The sequence below is a fragment of the Suncus etruscus genome, chromosome 2, assembly GCF_024139225.1.
Source record: "Suncus etruscus isolate mSunEtr1 chromosome 2, mSunEtr1.pri.cur, whole genome shotgun sequence".
Lineage (NCBI taxonomy): Eukaryota > Metazoa > Chordata > Mammalia > Eulipotyphla > Soricidae > Suncus > Suncus etruscus.
In genome coordinates, this window is record NC_064849.1 from 64,892,015 (window position 1) to 64,912,599 (window position 20,585).

Genomic DNA, 20,585 nt, shown 5'->3' on the forward strand with positions numbered 1-20,585 from the left:
CAGGCAGAAAGCGCTTAAATAAAGTTTGCCGCCTACGAAAATACAAGATTCGGGAATACAATCGCAGCGCACGGCGGTCTCAGGGCTCCGAAGGGGACTGATCGGTGTCCGCTTGTGCGGTGACCGATGACCAGGCGAGAGCAGCAGGAGACCCTCGCGCGGCGCACGACCCGTTCCCTGGCACTCCGACGAGCAACCTGGTCTGGAACCGCGCCCGGGTTAAAAACCCTGAAACCGGCCGCAACGCCTAAGCACCCAACCCCGCCTGGGGGCCTGCTCGAGGGGATCCGTGCCAAGTCCCACTGGCAGAGCCGGCGGGCGCGTCCCGGAAGCCGTCAAGTGTGAATGAGCCCGGCTGCGAGGGACCTGCGGGGAGCCCCGCGGCGCCCCTAAACAGCCCGGGGACGTATCTGGCGGCGCCACTCTGCGGACCGTGCCGCGCGCGAGCTCCAAGAAGAAAACTTTCCCACCCTGCGGAGGGCCCCGCGGCGGGGGCCGAGAGGAGGAAGACTGACGTGTCACGGGCTGCCTCCGGATCGCCGGAAAGACCCTTCTCGTCGGGAGCGGGCGGAGCGCGCCCGGAGAGCCACTGCGAGCGGGGCTGGGTGTCCTCCTCCGGCCAGCGCCTTCGGGCGCATCTCCCCGAGCCGAGCGCGGCCACCTTGAGCGGCACGCCGGCCGCCGCTCCGATCAGGCACCGCGGCGGGCAGCCCGCCCGGGAAGTCGCGCTCGGGTCCTCGCCGCGGTGCCACCGGCGCGCCTCTCTCGGGGGAGACCCCGGCTGGAGCCCAAGGGCAGCTGCGGGGCTGCGGAGGCCGCGGGCGGCGCCTCGGCCGGCCCCTCCCGCGCGGTGAGGACCACCCTCTCCCCGGGGCGGCGGCGAGTGGGAGGCGCGTAGCGTCGCCATGGAAACGGTCCTGGCGGAGGGGGCGCGCGCGGGGTCCTGGGCTGGAGGGCTGCGGAGTCAAGGAGTCCAGGTGGCTGGGACTTCAGAGCCCAGTGCCTGCGGGGAGAAGGAGAAGCACAGGGTGCGGGATTCGGGGTGCGGTTGGCCGAGGGGAGGGGAGCAAGGAAAAAGGGGTGTCTGTGCTCAGAACCCGTCCCAGGCTCTCGGAGTTGATTGCTGAGCTTCCCTAACTGTCCGATCGCCCCCCAACTAGGTTTGGCCTCCTCGAGGATGACCGCCCCCGGGCACCCTCCAAATTGGAGCTGCCAGTGGTGGCCAGTTGTGCTGCTGCTGCTGCTACTGGGCACTGGATCTGGGCCCGGGGCGGTGGAAGGCGTCACCCACTACAAGGCCGGCGACCCCGTCATCCTCTACGTCAACAAGGTGGGCCCTTACCATAACCCACAGGAGACCTACCACTACTACCAGCTCCCCGTGTGCTCCCCTCAGAAGATCCGGCACAAAAGCCTGAGTTTGGGCGAGGTGCTGGACGGGGACCGCATGGCCGAGTCGCTGTACGAGATCCGCTTTCGGGAGAACGTGGAGAAGAGGGTCCTGTGCCACATGCAGCTCACCTCTGCACAGGTCAGTGGCCACGTCGCGGGAGTCTCCCACCCCGCACTTTGCACAGCACCTTTGCAGATGCCATCCAACTAGATCTGTCCCAGAGGGCAGGCAGGGCAGGTGCTGCTATTGGCTTCAAGTTCAGAAGGACATTTGCAGCCTCTGTGGACTTTATATTGCAGGGCTGAGTGGAGAACTTCATCACTGTCTCCTTTCTTTTTTTTGGGGGGGGGGGGGTTGGTTTACACCCGACAGTGCTCAGGGGTTACTCCTGGCTCTGCGCTCAGAAATCGCTCCTGGCAGGCTCGGGGGGACCATATGGGATGCCGAGATTCTAACCACCATTATTCTGCTTGTTAGGCAAACGCCCCACCTCCATGCCATCTCTCCAGCCCCACTGCCTCCTTTCTTACTTGCACCTTTTTTTTTTTTTTTGGGGGGGGGGGCCACACCCGGCAGTGCTCAGGGGTTACTCCTGGCTGTCTGCTCAGAAATAGCTCCTGGCAGGCACGGGGGACCATATGGGACACCGGGATTCGAACCAACCACTTTTGGTCATGGATTGGCTGCTTGCAAGGCAAACACCGCTGTGCTATCTCTCCGAGCCCTCTTACTTGTACCTTTTTCTTTCTTTTTTTTCTTTTTTTTTTTCCTTCTTTTTTTGGTTTTTGGGCCACACCCACTGACATTCAGGGGTTACTCCTGGCTCTGCACTCAGAAATCATTCCTGGCATGGAGGACCATATGGAACGCCAGGGGATCGAACCGCAGTCTATACTAGATCAGCTGTGTGCAAGGCAAATGCCCTACCGCTGCACCACTGCTCCGGCCCCTTTACCTTTTTTCCTGGGACTGACACACCACCAAATCTTCCTTGCTAGGCTTTTTTCTTTATCAAATCCCATTTTAGGACACTTTACCTCAGCCTGTTGCATCCTTTCTTATCTCTGACCTCATCCCTCCTTTCCATTTTCTAGGCCATAACCCTGTCAAATCACACTTACTACTACCACCCCTTTTATTTTTTTACCACTTGTTGGGTGGTCAAACTCAGCCTCACTTATCTAAGGCTCTGCAATTAAGCCACATCCCTGGCCATACTTGCTTGTTTGAGAGAATTCCAAAGTTTGGGTCTGACCTAGTACTTCTCAAAATGGAGCAGTGTTTTACGTTGAGGGACATTTGGCAATGTCTGGAGATGTTTACCATATTTTCTGGCGTATAAGATGACTTTTGAAACAAAAAAAAAGTCAACCGAAAATCAGGGGTTGTCTTATACGCCGAGTATATCCCAAAAAATGTTTCAATATGCCACTAAACGAAAATTATCTGAATATTGCCACAAAACGAATTTTCCAACTGGATCCTGCACCAATCACTGCAAGGCTGCTCGGACCACCTCTCTAACTCAGCCAATCCAAGCAGGCTTTTTATGCATGCAAATTAGACAATGTTCTGGACCTGAATCTACACTGTAAAAAGCCTGCTCAGATTGGCCAGAGTCAGAGAGGAAGTCTATTACAGTGTATATAACCTTTGAACTTTTGCTTGTTGTGATTGGCTCACTGTGGTACATACAGTTGCAGCACAGGAACGTTCTGTCTGATAACAGCAAATATAGGCCTAAACCTATGTTTTAACTGCAAAATTAGGGGGCCGTCTTATACGCCAAGTCGTCTTATACACTGGCAAATACGATAGTTCTCACTGTGGTAGTCGTTGGTGTTGAGGGAGGAATAGTCACATCTAAGGGAAATTCGTTATATCTGTTGTACCATAAAACTTTATCAGTCCCCAGCAGAGACAGTATATTGAGTAAGGCTCTTAACATTGCACCTGATTGAACCCTCAGCACTATATATAGTCCCCCAAGCACTACCAAGAATGATCCAAGTATAGAGCCTGGATGGAGTAAGTTGCTAGGTATGGGCTAAAAGGTTTGTGTGTGTCGGGGGGTATTTTCCACCCCAGCACATAGAATTGTCCAGTCCAGGTACTCGGACTGACTTAGTAGCAGATCACATGAGGCCTTCATCCCTGACACCATTAAAAGAAATATCCAGGGTGGAGAAACACTGCAGCAGATAGGCTCTTGCCTTACATACAGCTTACCCGTAATTGATCCCTAGTATCCTAAACTTACCAGGAGTGACCTCCCTGCAGAGTTAGGAATATGCCTTGAGCACTTTGGGGCCCTAAACCAGTTCCCCCAAAATTGGGTATTGCTGAGCATAAGAATCCTGCTCTTATCCTATACTCGGGGAGACCTGATTTAACACCCTCATCTTCCTCTATAGGTGGAGCAACTGCGCCAGGCCATTGAGGAGCTATACTACTTTGAATTTGTGGTGGATGACTTGCCCATTCGTGGCTTTGTGGGTTACATGGAGGAGAGTGGCTTTCTGCCTCATAGCCACAAGATAGGACTCTGGACACATTTGGACTTCCACCTTGAATTCCACGGAGACCGAATCATCTTTGCTAATGTCTCAGTGAGGGATGTCAAGCCCCACAGTTTAGATGGTTTACGGCCCGATGAGTTTCTGGGCCTCACTCATACTTACAGTGTGCGCTGGTCAGAAACTTCTGCGGAGCGTCGGAGTGACAGACGCCGGGGAGATGATGGTGGCTTCTTTCCCCGAACACTGGAAATCCATTGGTTGTCCATCATCAATTCCATGGTGCTGGTGTTTCTGCTGGTGGGCTTTGTGGCTGTCATTCTCATGCGAGTCCTTCGGAATGATCTAGCTCGGTACAACCTAGATGAGGAGACCACCTCTGGAGGTGCTGGCGATGACTTTGACCAAGGGGACAATGGCTGGAAAATCATCCATACAGACGTCTTCCGCTTTCCTCCATACCGTGGGCTGCTTTGTGCTGTGCTGGGTGTGGGTGCCCAGTTCCTGGCCCTTGGCACTGGTGAGGTGATACAAATCAATCAATCTCATAACAGGTAGAGCTAAGTAGGTGATTTGGTCAGAAAATGTCTGCAGATCTTCTCTTCTGTCCAAGGCAAGGAACAGGTCTCGGGGTGGTGTGGTGCCAACAAGGATATTTATTTACTATTCTATTGTGAGCTTTTGGAGGATCGGGGCATGTTGCTTCTCTGAAGGTCTTGGGTCTAGGAGAAAGGGGGTGAATTTCTATACAATTACCAGAAGAGGGAAAGGTAAAACTTAACACAGGCTTTCCACTATTACCCCGCAGGCATCATTGTCATGGCACTGCTGGGCATGTTCAATGTGCACCGACACGGGGCCATTAACTCAGCAGCCATCTTGTTGTATGCTCTCACCTGCTGCATCTCGGGCTACGTATCCAGCCACTTCTACCGGCAGATTGGAGGCGAGCGCTGGGTGTGGAACATCATTCTCACTACCAGTCTCTTCTCTGGTGAGGACTGACCTTTCTCTGCTGGTTTATTCTGGTGGGCTGGCTTAGAAACTCAGAACCATGGAACCTGCAACAGGTTCAGACTGAAGCTTCTGGGAAAGGAAATTATACCCAAGGAGCATTTGGAAACCAGTCAGAAGATTAGAATGCATTTTGGGGGCATAATTCAAAATTGTCTTATCAGGACCTAAGAGAGACTACAGTGGATAAGATGCTTGAAAGGTGCTGACCTTGCATATAGTGAACCTTGTTTCATCCTGGCAGCTCATATTGTCCCCCAGCAGTGATCACTGAGTAGAGTCAGAAGTAAGCTGACATCAGTGGGTGTGACTCCGAAATGGAAGTTGTTAGGCATAGGACTGGAGCATCCCCTTGACCCTGGTTCAATACTCCAGCATCAAATAGAGTTATCTGAGCACCATCTTACTACTTGACCCCTGAACCAAAGCTGGGGATAAGTTTGGTCACCGCTGATTGTATTTGAAAAATACAATTGAAAAAAAAATTGTTAAGCACCAGGGGTAGGGTTTTATGGTTTTTTGGTTAGTTTTTTTTTTTTTGTTTGTTTGTTTGTTTTTATTTTTTGACAGGGGGCATACCTGGCGACGCTTAGGGTTTACTCCTAGGGCTCTGTGGTCAGAAATCGCTCCTGGCAGGCTTGGGGACCATATGGAATGCTCGGGTTTGAACATGGGTCAGCCATGTACAAAACAAACTACCGCTCTGGCCCTGACCCACTTTCTAATAACACATAAAGTATCCTGAGCACTGTCAGGCGTGATTCCTAAGCACAGTCAGCTGTGATCCCAAATTCAAATAAAAACACTTCAGCTGGAAAGGTAGCTTTTGAGACAGATAGAACCCAGATTAAGGGGCTGGGGAGATAGCACAGCCTCGCACATGGTCGACCCAGGACGGACCTAAATTCAATTCTCGGCATCCCATATGGTCCCCCAAGCCTGCCAGGAGCGATTTCTGAGCTCAGAGCCAGGAGTAACCCCTGAGTGCCACTGGGTGTGGCCCAAAAATAGAACCCAGTCTAAATGTGTAGAAGGCCCAGGGTCACATGGTATATGCCCCCTCCCCTACCTCCATCCCCAGAACTGCTCAGTTCTACCCTAAGCATGGATCTGGGAGTAACTTCAGCACTGCCAGATGTAGCCCCCCCCCAAAAAAAAACAGGCAGTCTTATAGTTATTTATGATGCACTCATCCTTACAACAGGGTCAGTCCAAGATAGTTTGTCTGACTGGATATTGAATTGTTCGTTCTGGCACCCTGAATTTGATCTCCAGTACTATATGGGATAAACCCTGAGCACTGAACTGCTGCAGGTGATGCCCTCACCCCCACAAATTAAAAATAATACATAGGGCCAAAGCGATAGCACAACGTGTAGGGCATTTGCCTTGCACACAACTGACTCAGGTTCAATCCCCAGCATGCCCTATTGTCCCCTGAGACTGTGGGAGTGATTTCTTGATTCCAGAGCCAGGAATAACTACTGAGCATCACCAGGTATGGCCCAAAGCCCCCCCTCCATCCAAAAAAATCTCCACAATAACTGCATGGGATAGTAATAGCCCCATTTTATAGATGAGGAAATTGAATTTCAGGCAGGTTAATGTCCTCAAGACATCACACCTAAAAAGTAGTAAATCAGGGCCAGAGAGATAGCATGGAGATAAGGTGTTTGCCTTTCATGCAGAAGGATGGTGGTTCAAGTCCCGTCATCCCATATGGTCCCCTGGGCCTGCCAGGGGCGATTTTTGATCATAGAGCCAGGAGTAACCCCTGAGTGCTGCCGGGTGTGACCCAAAAAAAAAAAAAAAAAAAAAGTTAATCAGGTTTCAGATTTGGCTCTACAACATGTATACTTAACCTTTTCAATGTACAGTGAAATAACACTTCATTTGTTTATTTGTTTTAGGCTATACCCAGTGATACTTGGAGCTTTATGATCAAGAAACTATTCCTGGCAGGCTCAGGGGACCATATTGGATGCCAGGGACTGAATCAGAGTCAGCTGTGTGCAAGGCAAATGCCCTACCCTCTGTGCTACTGCTCTGGTTCCTGTAATAACACTCTTGAAGGCTGAAGTGATAGCACAGATGAATAGGGCATTTACCTTGCATGTAGCTGACCCAGGTTTGATACCTGGCATTACAGATGGTCCCAACCACCTCGAGTGATTTTGTTCTCGTTTTTAGAGCTACACCCAGCAGTGCTAAGGGTTTACTCCTGGCTCTGTGCTCAGAAGTTACTCGTGGGCCCAGAAAGATAGCACAGTGGCGTTTGCCTTGCAAGCAGCCAATCCAGGACCAAAGGTGATTGGTTTGAATCCCGGTGTCCCATATAGTCCCCCGTGCCTGCCAGGAGCTATTTCTGAGCAGACAGCCAAGAGTAAAAAAAAAAAAAGAAGTTACTCCTGTCAGGCTTGGGGGACCATATGGGATGCTGGGAATTTAACCTGGGTTGGCCACATGCAAGGCAAATACCCTACCTGCTGTATTATCACTCTAGCCCCATGAGTGATTCTTGAGTGCAAAGCCAAGTAACCCAAGTGTTTCTGGATGTGCCCCCAAACAAAACAAAAATAGCATTCTTGTAATGATTTTTTTTGTATATCTAGAGGGGAAAATTCCATTTTTTCAGAGATTGACTCTATTTTATATGAGAGTCATAAAACATGGAATTTTGTGTTTTATGCTTGCAAAAGTAAACACTCTCTCACCAAATTTGAACCCTGGCAGAAGTATTAGCTTCTGAATCCTACATAATCTTAATCCCACATTTACCACTTTTCATATCTCAGTTTCTGACTATTAAGTCTACAGGCACCATGTGGGCCCTTAAACCCATTATCCATTCAGCATGTGCAAAGCAAGGCTTACTAAAGACAGGCCTGAGAAGTAGGGGATGGTGAAACCCTGAAATCTGTGTTTAATAGCGGCTCCAGTCCTGGTGAGGAGGGATAGGGGAAATGGGACTGAAAGATGGAGACCTGTTAGTGGAGTGATTCACTCTCCCACTTAAGTCCAGTGTGAATGGGTGAAGCTGGATAGAGCCCCAGTGCTGATCTTCCCTTCCTTCCTCTGGGACCTGTCTCTGCAGTGCCTTTCTTCCTGACGTGGAGTGTGGTGAACTCAGTACACTGGGCCAATGGTTCAACACAGGCTCTGCCAGCCACCACCATCCTGCTGCTTCTGACGGTTTGGCTGCTGGTGGGCTTTCCTCTCACCGTCATTGGTGGCATCTTCGGGAAGAATAATGCTAGCCCCTTCGATGCACCTTGTCGCACCAAGAACATTGCCAGGGAAATCCCCCCACAGCCCTGGTACAAATCTACGCTTATCCACATGACTGTTGGTGGCTTCCTGCCTTTCAGGTATCTTTCCTTTATGCAGCGACTCTCCTCGGGCTCTTGACATTGATTCTCCATTCACCCTGTGTCCCTATCCAATTTCATTGACAATCCTTGGTTCACTGTGCCCTTAAGAGACCATTAATGGGGCTGGAGACATAGTACAACAAGTAGGGTACTTGCCTTGCATGCAGCCAACCTGGGTTTGATCCCCAGCATCCCATGTTGTCCCCTGAACGTGCCAAAAGTGATTCCTGAGTGCAGAGCCAGGAGTAACTCATGAGAACTGCCAGGTATTATCCAAAAATCAAAACACAAAACCTTAAAAGAGTATGAGGGGGCTGGAACAATAGTACAGTGGATAGAGTACTTGCCTTATATTAGCCTGGATTCTATTCCTGACATCCTATATTGTCCCCTGAGCCACATCAGGAATGATCTTAGTGCAGAGCCAAGTGTAATCCCTGAGCATTGGCAAGTGTGGTCCCCTGAAAAAGCAAGAAGACTGAATATGAGGGTGTCTCACTTGTAAAGTTCTGTCAAGAGACAGGATTCAAGTTCCTGGCTATAATGTCTAAAGGCACCATGTGTGGCCTGAAGTCTTATTTGGTTATTCGTTCAGTTTGATGAGTGCTTCACATTCTGAAGCTTCATTTATAGATTTATAAGTGTTGCCGAGTAAGGACCAGAGTGACAATACAGTGGGTCAGGCATTTGCCTTGAATGCAGCCAACCCAGGTTCAATCCCTGGCATTACTTATGCTCCCCTCAAGCCCCACCAGGAGTGATGCCTGAACACATCACTGTGTATGGCCCCCAAAACCAACAAAAATTTTTCAGTACATATTGCAATGTAGTCCAGAAATATTCTGAACCTTGATAAGACATTTGAGACTGGAAAACCACATTCATTTAACTTATCACAGTATACAATTGTAATTCTATTTTTCAGTAGTCAGTCCTTGACCTTTTATTTTGCTTAATTTGTAAATTAAACTATAAGTTATGTCGAGGAAAAATGTATTGCAATGCCCATTGTAACAAGATAAATACACACAACTAAAACAAAATATATAACAGTAAGGAAAATCTATTCAGTAAGTAGGTACGTCTAGAGGAAAAGCCATAGTACAGGCAGGGTTTGGCTAACATCTGTTTCAGTTGCTGACAGATCAAGGGAACTACTGGGCTTTCCTTCTGTTAGTGTACCAGGCAGCTAACAATAGAACAGTAGCAGGCCAGACCCTTCTCAGCCCAAGGAAAAGATGTTGTAGCCCTGAGTCCCAGCCTCCTGCAGGGCAGTCCTGTGGTCCTGTGGTCCCATGGCCCTGGAGGGTGGCGGCCGCATCTAATACTGTGCCTGTGCCCCGCAGTGCCATCTCAGTGGAGCTCTACTACATCTTCGCCACGGTGTGGGGCCGCGAGCAGTACACGCTGTACGGCATCCTCTTCTTCGTCTTCGCCATCCTGCTGAGCGTCGGGGCCTGCATCTCCATCGCGCTTACCTACTTCCAGCTGTCGGGCGAGGACTACCGCTGGTGGTGGCGCTCGGTGCTGAGCGTGGGCTCCACCGGCCTCTTCATCTTCCTCTACTCCCTCTTCTACTACGCGCGGCGCTCCAACATGTCCGGGCCCGTGCAGACAGTGGAGTTCTTCGGCTACTCGCTGCTCACCGCCTATGTCTTCTTCCTCATGCTGGGCACCATCTCCTTCTTCTCCTCCCTCAAGTTCATCCGCTACATCTACGTGAACCTCAAGATGGACTGAGCTGCGGCGAAGCGCACAGCCAGAGGGCCGCTCTCCTGGCCCCTTTCTTCTCTGCCCGATGGCCTGGGCCTCACCAGCTCGCAGGCCCCGAGCGACCGAACGAATGTGGCAGGCGTCGTGGCCTTCCCCTTTGGCCCAACCCTGGGCCTCCCTCCCTTCCTCAGAGGAGGCCTGGAGGCCATCCAGCTCTGACAGAAGGAGTGGAGTTTCTATTTGAACTTTCTAAGTTGCCTTTCATTTTGCCCCCTCCCTCTGACGCTTTTTACAGTGGTCAAAATAAAGTTTATTAAGAAAAGAGAAAGTGGCTCTCTCTCTTCTGCCAGCGGCTGTAGGTGGCCCTGCCGAGATGGTGCGCTATTCGCTGGACCCCGAAAATCCGACAAAATCATGCAAGTCCAGAGGCTTGAACTCTCGGGAAATGGCTCAGGCCATCAAAGGCATGCATATCCGAAAAGCCACTAAGTCTCTGAAGGATGTCACCCTGCAAAAGCAGTGTGTGCCCTCCGGGTGTTACAATGGTGATGTTGGCAGGTATGCCCAGGCCAAACAGTGGGGTTGGACACAGGGTCCTTGGCCCCCCAAAAAAGTGCTCAATTTTTACTGCACATGCTTAAAAATGCAGAGAGCAATGCTGAACTTAAGGGTTCAGATGTTGATTCCATGGTCTATCGAGCATATCCAGGTGAAAAAAGCACCCAAGAAACACCGCAGAACTTAGAGGGCTCATGGGCTAATGTATTAACCCATACATGAGTTCTCCCTGGCACACTGAGATGATTTTTGTTTGTTTGTTTTTGGGTCACATCCAGCAGTTTCAGGGGTTCCTCCTGGCTCTATGCTCAGAAATCGCTCCTGGCAGACTCCAGGGATTTCGGAATTAGAACCACTGTCTTTCTGCACGCAAAGCAAACGCCCCACCTCCATGCTACCTCCCGGCCCCTACATTGAGATGATTCTTACTGAGAAAGAGCAGATAGTTCCTAAACCCAAAGAGGAAGTTGCCAGAAGAAAAAGATCTCACAGAAGAAACTGAAGAAGCAAAAACTTATTGTAGGGGAATAAACTAAGCATAAAATAAATGGATCTAACTAAAAAAAAGAGAGAGAGAAAGTGGAGCCTGGAGTGGGAGGGTTCGGTGTAGAAAAGGCCCAAGGGAGGCGGGGAGGCAGGCTCGGTCGGAGGCCACGACGAGGGGGAACCAAAGTGACGGGAGCCGGGTTTCCCCCCCACGGCGGCGCATCATCTAGCGCGCACCCGGCGGAAGTGGCGGCATCGGACGGGGACGCTACGCAGTCGCCGTGGCAACGGGGCCGCGCGGGCAACGCCTTTTCCGCCGGAAGTGGGCTCGAGCCTCCACGTGCGGCCCCTCCTCCGCCCCGCCGGCCCCCGTAGCGGCTGCTCGGCCGCTGCCATGGAGCCCACCGGCCTGGAGCGGATCCTGCGGGAGTTGCTGCAGCCGGACACCGGGCGCATCCGCCGGGTACCGGACCAGAGGGGCTGGGACGGGCGGGGCGGGAGGAGGCGGGGCCGGGCCGGGGCTGACTCTCGGCCGACTCTTCCCCCGTCCCAGGCCACCGAGCAGCTCCAGGTCGCGCTTCGGGACCCGGCCGCCCTGTCCGCGCTCTGCGACCTGCTGGTGTCGGCGGCCGACCCGCAGGTGAGTCCTCGCCCCATCTCGTCCGTGCAAGCTTCCTGCGCACCCCAGCACCCCACCTTCCCGCCCCGATCCCCACTCACAGGCTCCTCCTCGCAGATCCGCCAATTCGCCGCCGTGCTGACCCGCAGACGCATTAGCACCCGCTGGCGACGCCTCCCTGCCGAGCATCGGGACAGGTGGGCCGAGCCGGGGGCGGGCCCCAGCGAGGGAACCCCTCTATTCCACCAGGGAGCCCTAAATCCTGTTCTCTGACTTCCAGCCTCAAGGCCCTGGTCCTCATGGCCCTCCAGAAAGAGACCGAGTAAGTGCCCCGAGGATTCCCCCACTTCTCTTCCAGCCCCTGGCTTGTGGGTTTTGAAGTGCTGAAAGAAGGGAGCAGTGGGGTGCCCGAGGATTTTGGAACTCTTTGGGACTGGTTCAGGATGGTGGGCTGGGGCAGAGAGTGGAGATTATGAAGTGAAATACATGCTGGAGAGACAGTACTGGGGTTGCATGTGATTGATGCCTTGGTAGGATCTTGGGCACCCACCCTACATGATTCCACCAAAAGTGACCCCTGAGCAGAGAGGAGAACCAGGAGTACACCTCAAGCGCCACCAAGTGTATCCTTCCCCCCCCCCAAAAAAAAAAATAGTAGGAATGTGGTCAAGACGACCAGATCCGGGGCCCGGAGAGATAGCACAGTGGCGTTTGCCTTGCAAGCAGCTGATCCAGGACCAAAGGTGGTTGGTTCGAATCCCGGTGTCCCGTATGGTCCCCCGTGCCTGCCAGGAGCTATTTCTGAGCAGACAGCCAGGAGTAACCCCTGAGCACCGCCGGGTGTGGCCCAAAAACCAAAAAAAAAAAAAAAGACTACCAGATCCTACCTGCAGCTGGAAGTCACTGACTCCTATCCCAACTGGGCTAAACCCCTCTGTCGCACTGTTTCCATCCTGGCTGCCCCATATGAGGGGGTTGGAAGGTGATCGTGAGTGGGAGCACCTCTTTCCCCCATTGACAGACACTCTGTGAGCCTTAGTCTGGCCCAACTCTCAGCATCCATCTTCCGGAAGGAAGGCCTGGAGGCCTGGCCTCAGCTCATGCAGCTTCTTCAGCGCAGCACACATAGCACCCACACAATGGAGCGAGAGGTAGGACGCTTACCCAGGGGCCACCAGGCATCTCAGGCACCTCTGGGGTGGCACGAATTTAGCTCTCTTATCCCACATTCCCTAACAGGTAGGGCTTTTGCTGCTCAGTGTATTGGTGTCATCTCGGCCCGAGTCTTTCCAACCCCACCACCGGGAGCTGCTTCGGCTTCTGAATGAGACCCTCAATGAAGTGGGCTGTCCCGGGATCCTCTTCTACTCCCTGCGCACCCTGACCACCGTTGCCCCTTATCTGGGCACCAGTGATGTGGTGAGATGTGGGCCCTCCCTCTCTTGGCTTCCTGTCCTTCCAGTGAAAGGGGAATATTGTGGGCATCTGAGCCTGGGCTCCTCCTGCATCCAGGCCCCGAGGAAGCTACCAGCTTCTAGGGCCTGAGATGAGGCTGCATCATGATTTCTGTGATCCAGCCCATCCTGTGTCCTCCAGCCTCTCGCGCGAACGCTGGTGCCCAAGCTCATCACGGCCATTCAGGCTCTGATTCCTGTAGATGAGGTGAGGACTGGTTGGAAGGTGGGGGCATCCCTCCTAGTGCATCGGCAAAGAGCATTGTAACCCCCTGGCTTCTCTCTGGCAGGCGAAGGCCTGTGAGGCTGTAGAGGCCCTGGATGAATTGCTTGAGTCAGAGGTGCCCATCATTACCTCTCACCTCTCAGAGGTGCTCACATTCTGCCTGGAGGTGAGCCTGGGCCTGGCGTGGTCCCTGTGGTTTATCCTAAGGGGAGTTCCACTGTTGGTCTGATTCTTGGGCATCTCTCTGAGCAGGTGGCGAAAAATGTTGCCTTGGGCGATGCCATCCGTGTGCGGATCCTTTGCTGCCTTGCTTTTTTAGTAAAAGTTAAGAGCAAGGTGAGTGCCCTTGGCTGCATCACGGCTGAGATGTTCTAGATTTGGTCTGATCTCAACCATTTCCTGACAGAGAGACTGGGAATCTCTTAAAATACCCTTTGTGGTCTGCATGGCTGAGGGGTAGGGACAGGTATGGTGTGTGGATGGGTGTGGGTTGGGTGAGTGTTCCCACACCAGGAGCTTCATATAGCAAAGCAAATTCTGTAATATATGAGCCACTTATCTGGCTTAGGCTGGTTATTTTTGTTTCTTTTTGTTTTTGGCCACACCTAGCACTAGTCATATGTTATGCCCAGTTTATTCTCTGGCCTTTTTGCTATCTCTCAGGCCAAGGCTGGTATTTTTTTGTTTTGTTTTTGGGTCACACCTGGCAGTACTCAGGGGTTACTCCTGGCTCTATGTTCAGAAATCGCCCCTGGTAGGCTTGGGGGACCATATGGGATGCCGGGATTTGAACAACCTACCTCTACATGCAAGGCAAGCACCTTACCTCCATGCTATCTCTCCGGTCCCAAAGCTGGTATTTTTGTTCGGTGGCCACAAATGATTGTTATATTAGGGGCTAGTCCCAGTTCTGTGCTTAGAGGCTGCTCCTAGTGATGCTTGAAATAGTACAGGGTACAGTGAATTGTGCTCACAGCAGAATTACTTTTTTTTCCATTTTCTATTTCCTAAGGACTTATTGGGCCACATCCAATGTCACTCAGGGGTTACTCTTGACTCTGCACTTAGAAATCACCCCTCCTGGTGGGGTGAGGTGACCATATGGGATGCAAGGGATTAAACCCAGTTGGACAAATGTAAGGCAAACCTCTACCTGCTGTGCTATCTCTCCTGCCCCCAAAGCACAATTCTTTTTGGGGGGAGGGAGTTGGCCATACCCAGTGACGCTCGGGTTACTCCTGGCTATGAGCTCAGAAATCACTCCTGGCTTGGGGGGGACCATATGGAACACAGGGGATTGAACTAAGGTCCTTTCTGGATCAGCTCATGCAAGGCAAACACCCTACCGCTATGCTATCTCTCCAGCCCCTCAAAACACAGTTCTTGTGTGCAAAGCATGGACATCTTTTTGAGCTATCTTCTTTCCAGTTTAGGGCTAGATTTTATTAATATTTTTTATTTATTGAAGAAAATGCATCACATAGTTGACATAATTGATCAAAAGGGTTGATAATTCTGTACCATCTAGATAGAACCCAGTGATAGGATGCTATGAGGGCCCTGTGGTATCGAGGATTCCCTGGACCACCCCTAGCAGTTCTGGGGGCCCTCTGGGCTATACCCAGTGATGCTCAGTGGACCATGTGGTACCAGGTATTAGGTCAGTCATGATCTAGAGTGCTCTGCCGCTATCTTCCAATTACTCCAAGACTGGATTTCTTGTTTTGGGGCCACACTTGATGGTACCCAGGGTTTACTCCTGGTTCTGTGCTGAAGGATTACTTCTGACAGGACTCAACTATATATGGTGGTACTGGGGATCAAACCCAGCTCATCTACGTGCAAGACAAGCACTTTACCTGTTGTATTATTATTTGGTGAATCCAGAAGGCTGAGTTTGTAATGAATCTTCCTGGGACCTTAATGGACACTGTTCTGCTCTCCCTAAGGCCTTGTTGAAGAACCGTCTCTTGCCACCCTTACTGCATACCCTCTTCCCCATTATGGCTGCTGAGCCCCCTCTGGGCCAGCTGGATCCCGAGGACCAGGAATCAGAGGAGGAAGAGCTGGAGATTGGAATGTTAGGAGAGACGCCCAAGCACTTTGCTGTGCAGGTGCCTATGGCATGGGGACCAGACCAAGGGAATGGGGTTGGCTAGGGGCCGGGGTTGGCTAGGGGCCAGAGTTGGTGTCCAGCAGAGTCTTCTCTGTTTCAGGTTGTTGATATGCTGGCACTGCATCTGCCCCCTGAGAAGCTCTGTCCCCTGCTAGTAAGTGACTCCTTCCTGTGTTTGGGCTGTGGTGGGTACAAAGGCTGGTGGCCATAGACTGGCTCAGATTCCTGCAAGGGTTTCAGAAGAATTCCCCATGCTACCCTAGATGCCCATGCTAGAAGAGGCCTTGCGGAATGCAAATCCATACCAGCGCAAGGCTGGCCTCCTGGTACTGGCTGTGCTATCCGATGGAGCCGGTGACCACATCAGGCAGAGGTATGTGATTCCCATCCCAGAGTTCCATGTGGATCTCACAGCACGTGGTCTCTGCTTATTTCTTTGGGGTTGACCCTCAACTCTCAAGAAGAGGATTCTTGAGAATGTATGGGAGTCATGGAGAGATGGCACAATGGTTTGAGTACGCTCTGCATGTGGGAAGCCCGGGTTTGACTCCCAATACCATGGGATCTTCCAAGCTCCACTGAGTGTGATCTCCTTAAATCCAAACCAAGACCCAAAAAAGTCCTCTTCCCATGACATAGCATCCAGGAGCAGAAGGATGGTTGAGAGAAATGTTGGTATTTCCAGAGAACATCTCTAGACAGGGCTCTTGTATCCTGCCTGACCCCCGACCATATCTCTTGTCCTGCCCCATCCAGACTGCTGCCTTCAGTGCTGCAGATTGTGTGCAAGGGCCTGGATGACCCGTCACAGGTGGTGCGCAATGCCGCACTATTCACCCTGGGCCAATTCTCGGAGAATCTGCAGGTGAGCCAGCCCAACCCAGGACCAGCTGCCCCTCAGCTCTTCCAGCATCCAAACAGCCAAACTGACTCAGGACTTCCTTCTCTTTCCCCAGCCTCATATCAGCAGCTACTCAGGGGAGGTGATGCCTCTGCTTCTTGCATACCTGAGATCAGTGCCTTTCGGGCACACAAACCACCTGGCCAAGGCCTGCTATGCTCTGGAGAATTTTGTAGAGAACCTCGGTAGGGATGGAAGCAGGGAGGAGAGGGAAGGGCCAGCTTCATCAGTCCGAAGGGTCAGTCTGTGCTAGGTGATTGAGGAACCCCCTTCCTCCCAGGGACAAAAGTGAAGCCCTACCTGCCTGAACTGATGCAGTGCATGCTGCAGCCACTACAGACCACCAGCAGTCCTCGCGCCAAGGAGCTGGCCGTGAGCGCTCTGGGGGCCATCGGTGAGGAACGAGGGAGGCAGGAGGGGCACCTACAAGTGTACGTAGAAAGCTTACCATGGGCTATATGGCCTGACGCTCCTTGTGCCCCCCAGCCACAGCAGCCCAGGCCTCGCTGCTGCCCTACTTTCCCACCATCATGGAGCACTTGCGGGAGTTCCTGGTCACAGGCCATGAGGATTTGCGACCTGTACAGATCCAAAGCCTGGGTGAGTGGGGCGTGTGTGAGGGCTCCGATGGCAACAGGGTTGAATTACTTCCAGTCCCAGCTGGTAGGAGGGGAGGGAAGGGGAAGGTAGTGAGGGGTTCTCTGTCTGGCCCGGCTATAGTCATCCATGCTCACGAGCCCTCACCTCCTCAGAGACACTAGGGGTGCTGGTACGAGCCTTGGGGGAGCCCATGAGGCCCCTGGCTGAGGAGTGCTGCCAACTGGGACTTGGCCTCTGTGACCAGGTGGACGACCCTGACCTGCGCCGTTGCACGTGAGTGAGCCCTTAACTCGCCCTCCCATCCCCTGCCTCCACAGGTCCCGAGGCAGGCCTGGACAGATCTCCTCTCCTTCTACTAGGTACAGCTTGTTCGCAGCCTTGTCTGGGTTGATGGGCGAGAGCCTGGCACCCTACCTGCCGCAGATCACCACTCTCATGCTGCTGTCACTGCAGTCCACCGAAGGAATTGTGGTGAGCAGAGTGGGAGTGGGAGGGCATTCCGGTGAGGGGAGGCCCTCGAGGTCATGGGGTCTACTTCTGGCCCCAGCTGAGCCCCAGCCATACCTCTGTCCAGGCCCAGTCTGATGGCACCAGTTCCTTTCTGCTGTTTGATGATAATGAGAGTGAAGGGGAGGAAGAGGAGGAGCTCATGGAGGAGGATGAGGAAGAGGAGGACTCCGAGATCTCAGGGTTCGAGAAGTGCCCCATTGTGGGTAGGGCTACTCCTGAGGTGCCTGACCAGCACTGTCATATCCATTTCCCATCTCCACCCCCAGGTACAGCGTGGAGAACTCCTTTTTCGATGAGAAGGAGGACACCTGCATTGCCCTGGGGGAGATCTCAGTGAACAGCAGGTATGCTGCGGCTCTGCCCTGGCATTGGGCACCCCCATCTTCCCTACTCCCACAAACCCTTTCTCATGGCTGCGTGTTGTGCCGTTCACAGTGTGGCCTTCCTGCCCTACATGGAGAGGGTCTTTGAGGAAGTGTTCAAACTGCTAGAGGTGAGTGAATGGGCAGCTATGGGCTCGGGAATTCCTGGGACATACCCTACATGCAACCGCACCTCTCCACTCTTCCCCCTGCAGTGCCCTCATGTGAACGTGCGCAAGGCAGCTCATGAGGCCCTGGGGCAGTTCTGCTGTGCACTGTACAAGACCTGCCAGAGCTGCCCCTCAGAACCCAACAAGGCTGGTGAGGAAGGGGGCCCCACCAGGCCAGGCGATGGGGGCCTGTGCAGGCAGGGCTTGCAGGGGCTAGGAAGGGACATGGTGGTTCTAGCCCTGCATGCGCAGCTCTGCAGGCCTCCCTGGCCCGCGTGCTGCCCTCTTACATCCAGGCAGTGAGTGGGGAGCGGGAACGCCCAGTGGTGATGACGGTGCTGGAAGCACTGACGGGGGTGCTGCGGACCTGTGGGACCCTCGCACTGCAGCCCCCTGGGCGCCTCATAGATCTGTGCAATGTGCTCAAGGCCGTGCTGCAGCACAAGGTGAGCAGAACGAGCAGCTGCGGGTGGGCCTAGCACCCCTCCCCGGCCAAGCCCAGGCTAAGCTGAACTTTCCTCTCCTGCAGACAGCCTGCCAGGACGTGGAGGAGGGGGAGGAGGAAGAAGAGCAGGTGAGAGCTTCAGGTGCACACAGTGGGACCAAGCAGTGTGGGAGTCTCCTGAGCCAAAGAGGACAGCAGGCCTGGGCTTGGAAGGAAGCCAGGTTGCTGGGATGGGGCCAAAGCTGAGGGAGACAGGCCCGATTCCCACTGGGGCAGTGGGAGTTGGAAGGCTTTCTGGGGTGGGAGTCCACAGGTCAGAACAAAGGCTAGGAGAAATTGCTAAGTGGCACTGGGCCTTGCTCGGAGATTTGGTCCCTGTCTACCAAAGGTAGGCCCTGGAGACCAACATGCATCAGCGGTTGAGCTCCAGCTCCTGACCGGCTCTGCAGGCCGAGTACGATGCCATGTTGCTAGAGCATGCCGGGGAGGCCCTACCTGCCCTGGCTGCTGCTGCTGGGGGAGACACCTTCGCCCCCTTCTTTGCTGGCTTCCTGCCATTGCTACTCTGTAAGACGGTGAGTGCTCTTGGCACTGAGCTATGTATGTCCACAGTTGCCCCACTCTCCTTCTGGTCTAGCTCTCAACAGCATCCATTTTTGCCCCACCAGAAGCAGGGCTGCACCGTGGCCGAGAAATCCTTTGCAGTGGGGACCCTGGCCGAATCTATTCAGGGACTAGGCACTGCTTCAGCCCAGTTTGTGTCCCGGCTGCTCCCTGTACTGCTGAGCACTTCCCGGGAGGCTGACCCTGAGGTGCGCAGCAATGCCATCTTTGGGCTAGGTGTGCTGGCGGAGCATGGAGGCCGGCCAGCCCAGGAGTATCCTTGGCATATCGGGGGGTGGGGGTAGGCAATGGATTGAGGCTGGGGAGGGGAGAGTCCAATTGTGCGTGTCTGTTCTTTGACTGTCGACTAGACACTTCCCCAAGCTGCTGGGGCTCTTGCTGCCCCTCCTGGCAAGGGAGCGCCATAACCGTGTCCGTGACAATATCTGTGGGGCCCTTGCACGCCTGCTCATGGCCAGTCCCAGCAGGAAACCTGAGCCCCAGGTGAGAGATGGAGGCTGGGCGCACTGGGCATGGCAGGTAGGAGCAATCGGGCCTGACACTCTGCTGTGTCCAGGTGCTGGCTGCCCTGCTCCACGCACTGCCACTGAAGGAGGATCTGGAAGAGTGGGTCACCATGGGCCATCTCTTCAGCTTCCTGTACCAGAACAGCCCTGACCTGGTGAGCTGCCAGAGCCCCCCTTCCCAGGCTCATTTCTCAGCCCAGGCCACTTCCTGCCTCCCTACCATCCACTCCAGTGCCCAAGGGAGTTCTTGCTGGCACTTTGGATGTGTTAGAGTTCCTTTCTGGGTTCTTGCTCTGAAGGCCACAATTTCCATTATCAGTACTGGCAATCCCTCAAACGTGTTCCTCATGTCCCTGTGCCTTCTCCCATGATCCCACTATCTTGGATGCCTGTGGACTCCCTCAGGCTCAGCCAGCCTTCATGGGCTGCCACCTCCCCAGACAGCTATTGTCCCACAGGTGGTGGATGTGGCTCCTGAGCTGCTGCGCATCTGCAGTCTCATTCTGCCTGACGACAAAATCCCAGGAGGTAAAGGCAGCAATGGGAAGAGGCGGGGGAGCATGCATGCATGGGGCTAGTACTCCTTACATGTCCCATTTCCTTCTGTAGACACCACCACTGCCATGCTGCTGCTCCTGACTTTCTTGGCCAAACATCACAGTGACAACTTCCACTCTGCACTGGGCTCGCTTCCTGGAGACAAGGCCCGAGAGCTCCAGGCTGCCTTGGGCCTGCCCTAAGACTGCACTACAGCTGAGCAAGAGAACAGAACCCATCGGGACCCCAGATACCTCTGGCCAGTTCCAGCTCATGCCTTACCAAAGATCCTGGGTCTCACCCCTACTTGCTGCCTTACGGGGGTATCCCTGGGACTTTCTCCGTGCTGTTGTGGGACAATGCAGATGGACATCACACTGTAATAAAGGCAGTTGTTTTTTCTGCTTGACAGGCATGTTCAGAAAGGAGTAGATGAGCTAGAGCTAGAAAGGCAGAATACGGTT

At 53.4% G+C, this 20,585-nt stretch overlaps 2 protein-coding genes and 1 pseudogene across 3 annotated transcripts; all 3 read left to right on the top strand.

Annotated features, from left to right (window-relative positions):
- The first annotated feature begins 758 nt into the window (after positions 1–758).
- On the top strand, positions 759–10,335 carry TM9SF1 (transmembrane 9 superfamily member 1). The gene is made up of 6 exons (XM_049768416.1): positions 759–850; positions 1,161–1,531; positions 3,808–4,429; positions 4,718–4,903; positions 8,018–8,291; positions 9,641–10,335. Exons 2-6 carry the CDS (start codon positions 1,178–1,180, stop codon positions 10,032–10,034), a joined length of 1,830 nt encoding a protein of 609 aa, XP_049624373.1. The 5' UTR covers positions 759–850; positions 1,161–1,177; the 3' UTR covers positions 10,035–10,335.
- A 23-nt stretch (positions 10,336–10,358) lies between these two features.
- Positions 10,359–11,096, top strand: LOC126001206 (60S ribosomal protein L17-like; annotated as a pseudogene).
- A 309-nt stretch (positions 11,097–11,405) lies between these two features.
- Positions 11,406–20,520, top strand: IPO4 (importin 4). Of its 2 annotated transcripts, XM_049768414.1 has the most exons (30): positions 11,406–11,514; positions 11,605–11,691; positions 11,788–11,867; positions 11,951–11,992; positions 12,692–12,821; positions 12,910–13,089; positions 13,267–13,332; positions 13,415–13,516; positions 13,603–13,686; positions 15,300–15,464; positions 15,567–15,620; positions 15,730–15,839; positions 16,223–16,331; positions 16,423–16,552; positions 16,648–16,761; positions 16,854–16,967; positions 17,120–17,240; positions 17,327–17,438; positions 17,542–17,657; positions 17,744–17,821; positions 17,913–17,970; positions 18,055–18,160; positions 18,262–18,455; positions 18,539–18,583; positions 18,904–19,029; positions 19,123–19,331; positions 19,429–19,561; positions 19,635–19,739; positions 20,043–20,112; positions 20,194–20,520. In XM_049768414.1, the coding sequence occupies exons 1-30, from the start codon at positions 11,446–11,448 to the stop codon at positions 20,322–20,324; spliced, it is 3,240 nt and encodes a 1,079-aa protein (XP_049624371.1). In that variant the 5' UTR covers positions 11,406–11,445; the 3' UTR covers positions 20,325–20,520. The 2 variants fall into 2 exon arrangements, with proteins under 2 accessions (XP_049624371.1, XP_049624372.1); XM_049768415.1 differs by lacking the exons at positions 11,406–11,514; positions 11,605–11,691; positions 11,788–11,867; positions 11,951–11,992; positions 12,692–12,821 and having other exon boundaries at positions 13,015–13,089; positions 13,248–13,332.
- Positions 20,521–20,585: the final 65 nt, after the last annotated feature.

Excerpts from the sequence above, each read along its gene's own strand:
- IPO4 (XM_049768414.1), top strand. The coding sequence starts at position 11,446 with ATGGAGCCCACCGGCCTGGAGCGGATCCTGCGGGAGTTGCTGCAGCCG. Across the intron at positions 15,840-16,222 it reads GGTGACCACATCAGGCAGAG|ACTGCTGCCTTCAGTGCTGC; the intron begins GTATGTGATTCC and ends TGCCCCATCCAG. Across the intron at positions 18,584-18,903 it reads GGGAGGAGGAAGAAGAGCAG|GCCGAGTACGATGCCATGTT; the intron begins GTGAGAGCTTCA and ends CCGGCTCTGCAG.
- TM9SF1 (XM_049768416.1), top strand. The coding sequence starts at position 1,178 with ATGACCGCCCCCGGGCACCCTCCAAATTGGAGCTGCCAGTGGTGGCCA. Across the intron at positions 1,532-3,807 it reads TGCAGCTCACCTCTGCACAG|GTGGAGCAACTGCGCCAGGC; the intron begins GTCAGTGGCCAC and ends CTTCCTCTATAG. Across the intron at positions 4,430-4,717 it reads GTTCCTGGCCCTTGGCACTG|GCATCATTGTCATGGCACTG; the intron begins GTGAGGTGATAC and ends ATTACCCCGCAG.